At 65.3% G+C, this 9220-nt stretch overlaps 1 protein-coding gene across 6 annotated transcripts; it reads right to left on the bottom strand.

The window, feature by feature from the left end:
- Window positions 1-4223: 4223 nt before the first annotated feature.
- TMEM121 (transmembrane protein 121) lies at window positions 4224-8479 on the bottom strand. Of its 6 annotated transcripts, none has more exons than XM_045397703.3 (2): window positions 8315-8479; window positions 4224-5695 (listed from the first exon to the last, which is right to left on the bottom strand). In XM_045397703.3, exon 2 carries the CDS (start codon window positions 5581-5583, stop codon window positions 4627-4629), a length of 957 nt encoding a protein of 318 aa, XP_045253638.1. In that variant the 5' UTR covers window positions 5584-5695; window positions 8315-8479; the 3' UTR covers window positions 4224-4626. The 6 variants fall into 6 exon arrangements, with proteins under 6 accessions (XP_045253638.1, XP_045253636.1, XP_015309770.1 ...); XM_045397701.3 differs by lacking the exon at window positions 8315-8479 and adding an exon at window positions 6971-7809; XM_015454284.4 differs by lacking the exon at window positions 8315-8479 and adding an exon at window positions 7759-7809.
- Between the last annotated feature and the right edge of the window lie 741 nt (window positions 8480-9220).

Genomic DNA, 9220 nt, shown 5'->3' with positions numbered 1-9220 from the left:
GCTGGGGCTTTGGCCAGGGCAGCCCTGGGTAAGCCGAGCTGCAGAACTTCCCAAGGACTCAGGAGCTCCCAGACCGTGCTGCTGGAATCTCCTGGGAAGAGAATTGTTGACATGTGCTGGGTGAAACAGAGCTGGAGGCTGGGTTGCTGCCGTGCAGGTTAAGCTGGATGTTGCGCTGTGTGAGGGGTTAAATATGTGCTGGCGTTATGTAGAAAGAACTTGATCACCATGATGGGTCTTATATGATCAAAGGCAATTTGCAAGCTCACAGCTTTTGCAGAATGTGAGCCTGGGCCAAGTTGCAGAGTATTTTTGATGTCACGCTGGGGCCTCCTGGGTAATGGCAGAGGGAGGGTGGGCTCCTGCCAGCTGCGTGTGCTGGATCACCAGGCACTCCCATCGCCTCTGCAGGATTGTGGGCAAGAGGAGCCACAGCTGAAGCTCGTGCTGAGAAACAAAGCCCTTTGTCTCAGACCCAGGAGTCTCGTGTCTTCTGGGGCATCCATGATACCACAGGCTCACCTGTGGGCAGGTGGCCAGTCATGACACCCATGTCCCCTGCCAGTGGAAGTGTACAGATTGTCCTGGAACAAGCTCTGGACCACAGGACCTGAGCGGACACTTCTGAGAAGCATTTTCCTCCTAAGGAGAGGGAGGCACCCAAGGAGGAGCCGTCCCTCCTTCCCTCACACGGATGATATTTTGAGACAATGTGAAGCTCGCTGCTGTTGTGGCTCCATCACCAACCCACCCAGATGGTGAAGAAAGATGGGCTGACCCTGGAAGGGGTCACCTCAGACTTCCACAGAGTGACCCAACAATGTCTTCACAGCTACAACCTGTCATGTACTTCACAATTAGAAAAGAGCTCACTCTCATTCATCCAGAGGAGCCGACTGGGCTGGGGCTTTCTTGGTGCAGCTTCAGCAGCACCTGAATTCCTGGTGGCGGTGGAGCTATGGTGGGGCATGCATACTGCATGGCCAGGCCAGGCCTCCAGGCCTCAAATGTGTCAGGGCGAGGGACACACACGGGGATTTATGGCGAGCATCTCAGACAAGGCAGAGCCCTGTCATCTGGAAGTGGGGTGTCTCTTGCCACAACTGCTCATGCTAGGAGAATAGCACACCCCACTCCGGGCCGGCGACATGGGCCACTGTGTATCCAGAGATAGGGTTTCTCTTCTCTGCCCCTTGATCGACTCTCCTGCCCTCAGAGTGCTGCAGGGAGGACGAGGGACAGCATCTGGCCGTACTGGGAGGCAGGGGTTGCAGGGCAGGGAGGTAACTGCTGGTGTAGAGGTGGACTAGGCCACGAGAGGGAGCAGATCGCCTGCAGACAGCCTCTTTCTTGGGACAGGACCTCCACTGCCCAATTTCTCTCCCCCACATGCACACCTCCCTTCCCAGCCGAACCACACGGGTGCACCCAGCTGCACCTCTGTCCACACTCTGCTCAGCATCCCAGCCCACCTCTTCCCTCTGAGCTGCCCACTTCTCCCTGCTCAGCATCCCAGCCCACCTCTTCCCTCTGAGCTGCCCACTTCTCCCTGCTCAGCATCCCAGCCCGCCTCTTCCCTCTGAGCTGCCCACTTCTCCCTGCTCAGCATCCCAGCCCACCTCTTCCCTCTGAGCTGCCTACTTCTCCCTGGGGCCCTTTCGGCTCCCTTTGCTGGTGAGCTGCCCACCATGGTCCTCTCAGGTGCTGACACACCCAGCTCTCTGCCTCCAGGCTGCAGCACCTGCGGGCCTCCCCGGGGCCAGCTCCCAAGCCCACCTGAGGAGGCCTCCCTGCTCCTCCCAGGCCCTAACTCCCCAAAGTGTGGCTGTCCCCAGGCGTCTCTGTGTGGGTTGGGCACCGGGCGCCAGCACGGGGCCAGTGGGTAGTGGACACGCATCAGGACTCATGTACTGACCAGGAATCAGTGAGGGGACAAGGGAGCCAGCTGGGGTCTCCATTGAATCTGGCCATCGCAGGACACCTCAGAAAACTCGGGAAGGGCAGGCTGGAGTGCGACCAGGTCCCCATCCTGTTTCCAGGGGAGATCCCAGAGGTCAAAAACCTCAGGCCATGAGCCTGACAAATGCCCCCTGCTTCCCAGCCCTGCTGCAGTCGGAGCCACAGCTGAGCCTCGTCGTGGAAACCGGGTGCCACTGGGCAGGGTGGGGCTTGATGTCTGCTCCAGTGCCCTCAGAGTCAGTTGCAGGGGCGATGGGCCATTGAACCAAGTCGGAGCGGGTAGAGCCAGGGTCCCTGGCCCCATTGGTGAGGGGGGGACAGCCAGGACTTGGACCTCCACTGCCGGGGATGTGGTGGCAGAGGTAGAGGGCACTGGCCTGTGCCAAGGAGCATGGAGACCAGGGACCACTCCTGAAAAGGCCAGGAGGAGTGAGGTGTGTGCAGGACAAGGTTGCCTGGGGTGTCTTCGAGCCCCAGAGCCTTCACTGCCCTGAGAGTAGCTAAACTAGGGGAGCAGCTAAACCAGCAGCGGCCATCCCACCTCTGACTAGGGGATGTGGGCTTTCACAGGCCAAGCTGGGCCCACCGCCTCCCTGACTGCAGCCAGCAGGGAAGAGACCACGGCTTTCAGGAAGGGTTAGAACAGGATGTCAGGAGCCCAGAGCCCCTCAGCCCCATTCACCTATAGCCACGCTGCCCGTCTGTTCCCATGGGATTTGCTGCGGGTGCCAGAGCCAAGAGGGTTGTGGGCTCGTCTTCACCCAGGAGACCCTTAAGGCAGGATGGGGCTGGCACTGGCTTCAGCCCAGGGTGGAAACAGGCTCCACGTCCAGGATGAAGCTCGCCCCTCACCCACTGCCCCCCACTGCAGACCAACCCTCACAAGAAGGCCCAGGTCCTTCCACTGGCCCGCCACAAGTCCCGCGGCCCCTCTTCTCTCTCCATGCCAGGCCTGGGGCCTTTCCACGGCTGCTCACCACCACCCCTCCCTGGCCCCCCGGCCCCCCTAACCCCGCAGAGCTTCCACTTCCCAACACGATCGTTAGTGGTCCTGGCACAGCCCAGAGCGGGATGACTCAGACCTCCTACCCAGGCCAGTTCCCCGTGCCCACGCATGGCGCTGGGAGGGGATGCTGGGGACATCGTCGGAGGCGGGGCCAAGGCTCGGGTTTAGAGGTGGGCGGAGTGCCAGCCAGTCTGACCTGGGCAGGGAGGTAATCTCCGTGACCGTGACCCTGTCGACAGTGGTCCCAAGGCCAGTTGCCTAGAAGGCAGGCAACTTTCCAAGGCCAGACCCCAGGTGGCCTGGAGCTGGGGGATGAGGACTGTGTGGGGTTGGGATGCAGCTGAGGTGGCCACCAGCCATGCTCTTAACTGCTGCAGTTGTCCGGAAGGGCGCTTGGGGAGGACCCCGCTTGGGGAGGACCCCGCTTGTGCAGCCTGCTCCACTCCCATCGATGGTTTTAGCCCCAGATGGAGAAACCTTGCCGCCTTTGGGCCGTGGAAATGCAGGAAGTGGAGGTCCAAGCAGTGAACTGTGACACGTGAGATGTGTGTGACCATCACCCGCTCATGGAGCGGGCATCTTCAAACAGTCCTTTTAGGGGCCTCATAAAGGGGCCCTCCCCAGATGCTATGGACCTTCCCGGGCCAGATGGATACCGAGGGCCACATTGCAGGTGCAGGGGCCCAGGTGGAAGGCAGGTGAGAGACCACTTGCAGATGGGCTTCAGGCCGGGTGCTGCCTGGGCCGGGGCTGCCAGCTCCTGTGCTGGGGCAAGGCCAGGATGGTAAGTTGGGGCAAGGCTCCATGCTGCTCCTGGGGCTGTGACCTGGGGCTGCCCCATCAACTTGGGAACACCTGATTCCGTCTGGCTATCCTAGGCTGGAGGAGCCCACGGGGAAGGTGGGTTCCACAGGGCGGGAGGAGGGAACCAGGTATGTGGGGGACACTGTCATGCCTGAGGTTGAGGGGAGCAGGGTCCAGGACACCCACGGGGCTGGGGGAAGATGGGGGTCAAAGTATCCCAGGAAGAGAAGTGGGAACAACTAAGCTGGAATGGAGGAGCTGTCCCTGGGACAGAGCGGCAGTGGCCCCCAGGAGCTCCTGAGATCCCCGGGGGAAGTGGAGCGGCCCAGCCCCACCAGCATCCGGCACTTGGACACCACCATCTCCCCTGCGCTCCACACACCCCTCCTGGCTCCGGGCCTCGCAGCCTGGCTGGTAAAGACAGGGACACAGGAACAGGCAAAGCAGTGCGGCCTTGGATACAAAACTGTAAACACGAGTCTTTAAAATGACAGAGGCCTCCTTGGCCCCAAAATCTGAGCCAGAGGCCCCCACCGAGGGAGCAGATCTCCGCCCACACTGCCCTCCCTTCCAACCCGGGCGGTCCAGCAGGCAGGGGCTGGACCGCCTCTGCTCTGCTGCGGCCCAGAGCTCCCAAACGGACCCACGCGCTGGGGCGGGCTGGTGGAGCTGGGGCTGAGGATCCGCGGTCCGAGGGATTCCTGAGATGAAGAAGCGGCCACGGGACCCCAGGCACTGGCACTCGAGGCACCTGCCCCTAGGGGAGCCCGCCCCCACCCCATCCCATGCAAACCGCGCCCCGAGCCAGCCCGGTGTCTCTGCGCCCGAGGGGCGTCCCGGGGGGCGCGCGGGCCCTGTCACGTGTCCAGGGGGTCACGCGTGGGCGAGGACCCGTGGGGGCGCCCAGGTGGGCCGTGCAGCGGCGGCGGCGGCGGCACCGAGTTGCGCTGCGGGGGTGGCGGCTGCAGCTCCAGCGCTAGCGCAGGCGGCGGGAAGTCGCGCACCTGGCGACGGTACTCCAGAAAGGTGCAGGCCTTGGTGGCGAGCGCCACCACGTTTTTGCCGACGAAGATGGCCGAGACGCGGCTGTCTCGGAACAGCGCCATGTTGGCAGCGCGCGCCAGCACGGCCACCACGTTGACGGTGGCGAGGCTGAGCACCGGGTAGAGCATCATCTTCTGCGGCGCGATGTGCTCGCCCTGCATGCTGACCTCGCTGAGCGCCACGCACGGCAGCACCAGCAGCAGCATATAGCAGTAGAAGAAGGTGAGGCCCTCAGCCCACAGCGGCAGCCCGGAGCGCGGCGGCTCCCACAGGCTGGCCTGCATGTCCAGCAAGTCCAGCAGGTCCAGCGCCACCCAAAACAGGCGGCCGCGCAGGTCCTCGCGCTTGCGGAAGGTGCGCACGTACTCCATGCGGTCCAGCGCCACAAGCAGCAGGAACAGGCCGGGCACACACACGGACAGCAGCAGCGTCAGCGCCTTGCGCGCCACAGGGTCAGCCGCGCCGCGCCGCGCAGCCTTGTAGTTCTGGAAGATGAAGTAGAGCTTTATCTCCAGCACGAAGATGTAGAGGAACCACAGGATCATGGCGTAGCCGCGCTTGGCCGTGCGCACCTCGGCGCCCACCCACACGGCCACGTAGCGCAGCACCAGCAGGAAGCACACGTCGCCCACCAGCACGATGATGCACACGCCAATCTTGCGCGGGCCCTGGTTCTGCTCCACCAGGTACGCGTCCATGACCGCCATGCTGCCCATGATCACCAGCGTGGTCAGGCACACGTGGCGCCGGTCCGGGGGCGGCAGCACCATGGTCGGCCGCCGGGCCCCGGCCTGGGCGCGCGCGGCCCCCACGCCTGGCGGGACAAGGCCCTGCAGCGCTCAGCCGGCGGGCATGGCGCGACGCGGCCTGGCGAGCTCGAACCTGGGGAGACCGGAGGAGACAAGATCAGAGGGCGGGCTGGGGCGGTCTCCGCCAACATCCCCCAGCCCCGCGTGCTTCCCACCCAGCGCGGTCTCCGAGCCGGGGCGCCGAGGCATCGCATACGCCTGCGCCCATGCGCGAACCGGCGGCCGCGAACCGCAGCGAGGCCTCCAGAGGGCGCTGCTGCAGCGCCAGAGCACCCGGGCCTCGTTCCCGCCGCCAGGAAGGAAACGGAACGGACGCGTTTTCTGCTCGCCGCGCGCGTTCCCGGAGCCCGGGGGGTTTTGTCACTGCTGGGCCCGCGCCGCCGTCCCTCCTGGCTCCGGCGGCCCGGACCCCACCCCCGCGCTGCTGGCCCCAGGCCGTTTCCGCGGAGTTCCGGGCGTACCCTCTCCCTGACGCCGCGCTGGGCAGGGAGGCGGGCCTGCCCCTTCGCTCTCGGAGTGCCCAAGGAGGCCCCGGCCCTCCCAGGCTTTCTGATCCCGGACCGAGAGTCACCCAGGTCCCGATGCATCCGTCCCACAAGCCTCTCCGAGCCTCCCCGCCCCTGCCTGGCAGCCCCCACGCCCCTCCTCCCTGCACTGGCAGGCTCGGTCTCCCCTCCTGTCCACCATCCTGGGCGCGTGGCCACTGCCTGCCCTGCTCCCCATGGCTCCGCATGGCCTTGGCGAGGTGCTGTCCCCCACCATCTGCCCCGGCACAGCCACCCTACTCTGCTCCTGTGCGCCAGGGCGCTGCCTGTGGCTGCCCTCGAATCTCGAGAAGCCCGTCCACCAAGGCCCGTCGCGCTTCCACAGGCCCCTGCACCTCTGTCACACACCTGGCACTGGTCGTCATTGCCGTGCTGTCGGAGTCCCCACACCTGGGCCTGCGCACACCTGGGTGACGATGGAGGCCCGCACGCCCGCACCCACCCCAAAGTCACTGGCAGGCTCACTCCCAGCCAGTCCCTCACCCCCTCCACAGCCCCAGGCCTGGGGCTCCGTTAACTGCCCTGTCTAGACAAAGGCATAAAATTTAATGTCTCCGTGACAGTCGGGCGCTCGGACTGCCCTGGTGACACCGCAGCCCCCACTGATCCGGGAAAGCATTGAACTCTGCACTCCCACCCCTGCCCCCACACAGCAGCCGCCTCCCAGGATCCCCACAGCCACACACAGGACACCCCCACCCCTGGGAGCACTGACAGGTCGCGCAGAGGGTGCCCTGGGGGTCCTCAGCACATGCCCCTGCCTCCAAGGTTCCCCGCACTCCGGGTCCCACCGGGACACTCACCCGGTTTTTACTTCCACTGGATCGACACGTCTGACCCAGGAAGCCCTCTCGGGGACCATTCCAGGCCCACCTGGGCCTCCCTTAGCTGCAGCCGCAGCCTGAGAATTTCCCCCCTCTCCGCGCGTGGCGGGGCCAAATAGCTGAGGAGCCGCGGCGCCGCTCACCCTTTCCGGCCGTGCCTCCAGCCCCTCCGCCCCACTACGCTGTCGCTCGATCCTCAGCCACTTGGCAGATGCGGGCCGAGGGCCGAGGGGCTCTGCGCTGGCAAAGGGACGGACTCCAGCCCCTGGCAGAGCCCCTACCCCGGGAAGCCAGAGCCTGGCCCGGCCACCCCTCCCTAGGGACCTGGCCCCAGGCCCACCTGTCCTGGGTCTCCTGGGCCCCGGCCGAGGCCCCTCCTCCCCCCACGCCCCGCGGCTCAGACCTGGCACAGACTCTGGGGCCTCCAGGCTCTTCACTGCCCGTGCCCCGCAAGGATCCCCGCCCCAGAACCAGCCCTCGGAGCCCCCGGGAGGAGGGGCGGGAGGGGACTGCTGCGCTCCTGCCGCGGGCCGGTGCAGAGCTTGGGCCGCTCCCAGCAGGCTGCGTCTCTGCTTGTCCCCCCGAGGCTTCCCCACGCAGGGCCGGGTCCCCTTCACCCCGCCGGCCCCAGGCCTCACCCCTGCCGCATTGGCCCCCGCCCCACCCCACAGTCCCCACGGCCCGGAGGTGCAGGGTCGCCCAGGCCCGCTGGCCCCTCCGCGGAAGCAGCCGCGCACCCAGCCAGTCCCGCCCGCGCCCGCGCCTACCCCGCCGCCCGCAGATGCTGCGCCGTTCCCGGGCCCGCCCGCCCAGCCTCTGCCACCACTGCCGGGGCCTCGCCGGCTCCTCCCGCCGCGCCCCTCCCCCGCCCGCGCGGCACCGCCCCCGACCCAGACGCCCCGCCCCGCGCCCCTCGGCCCGCCAGCGCCGCGGGACCTGGGGGCCTGGGAGCGGGGGGGTCCCGGCGCCCCGCCCCCTCCGCGGCGCCGGTTGTCACGGCGACAGCACTGAGAGGCGGCGCGCAGGACTGGTGGTTCCGGGGAGCGGGACGCCCTCGTGCACCCCCAGGCCCGGAGTCCGGTCTCCACCCTCCTCTCCCACCGACCAGAATTGCCGGGTTCCGCCCAGTGCCCCCCCCGCGCCCTGAAACTCCGCTGCCGCCCCCTAGAGCGACCCCACTCAGCCGGACAGGTGCCCACCGGCCCGGGAGCTGGCAGGGACTTAGGCGCAGGGCTGGCCTGGCTAGCGGGGCCCTCACGCGAAAATTCAGCCTTCCCATGTTTCTTCTCAGGGCAGAGGAAAAGAATGATGAGCGACCCCCACCTTCTTCTCCAGCCAGTCCAGGAGGCAAGCTAGGGTTTCGGGACTTGGGCTTCATTTTGTCACTGAGGTGACACTGAGCCCCTCCGCCCACATCTTGTCCATCCCGTGTGAGCCAGAGGAGAACCCGAGGGCCCCTTCTGCGTGCCTGCTCTCCTTCCCAGAACTGCTCTCACTTCCCTCCGACGTAGGAGGAGACTGAGGGTCAGAGAGGTAAAGGGACGCCAGATTTGGGGGAAAGGCCAAAATTTGAGGCACCACCCAACTGGTAGTGAACTTCCACATTCTCTTCCCGTATCCCCAGGCCTGGACTCAACACGGCCTGAAAGCCGGAAGTGGACAGAGAGCTCCAGAAGTTCTCTAGTCCTGGCACAAGGGGCAGGAAAGAAAAAGGTCGCCTAATGCTCCCAGGGTGCGGAAGAATGTCCCGGGGGATGTTAGGGTTTGGGAGGACGGGTGTTTTTGGTAGTGGTTGTTGTTTTACTCTTCTCCATTCTCTGATGCCCCAGCCCCTAGGTATCCCACCAAAGCATGACCAAGGCATGAGGTTTACAAGCACCTAAAACACTGAGGCAGAAGAGCCTTCCTCTCCAGCCCCAGGAGATGTGGTCCCCTGGTGGGCAGGAGAGACGCTGGGCAGGGAGAAGCAGTAGAAAGCAATCCCATGGGCCGGGCATGGTGGCTCACACCTGTAATTCCAGCACTTTGGGAGGCTGAGGCAGGTGGATTACCTGAGGTCAGGAGTTCGAGACCAGCCTGGCCAACGTGGTGAAGACCCCATCTCTACTAAAAATATAAAAATCAGCCGGGCTTGGTGGCGCACGCCTGTAATCCCAGCTACTCGGGAGGCTGAAGCAGGAGAATTGCTTGAGTCCAGGAGACGGAGGTTATAGCGAGCTGAGATCTTGC

Source organism: Macaca fascicularis, chromosome 7 (genome assembly GCF_037993035.2).
Source record: "Macaca fascicularis isolate 582-1 chromosome 7, T2T-MFA8v1.1".
In the NCBI taxonomy this organism is placed as follows: domain Eukaryota; kingdom Metazoa; phylum Chordata; class Mammalia; order Primates; family Cercopithecidae; genus Macaca; species Macaca fascicularis.
Note: the sequence above shows the minus strand (reverse complement) of the source record. Positions and strands in the feature narration are given on the sequence as shown.

Bases quoted from the DNA above. Each gene is read 5' to 3' on its own strand.
- TMEM121 (XM_045397703.3), bottom strand. From the start codon at position 5,583: ATGGTGCTGCCGCCCCCGGACCGGCGCCACGTGTGCCTGACCACGCTG.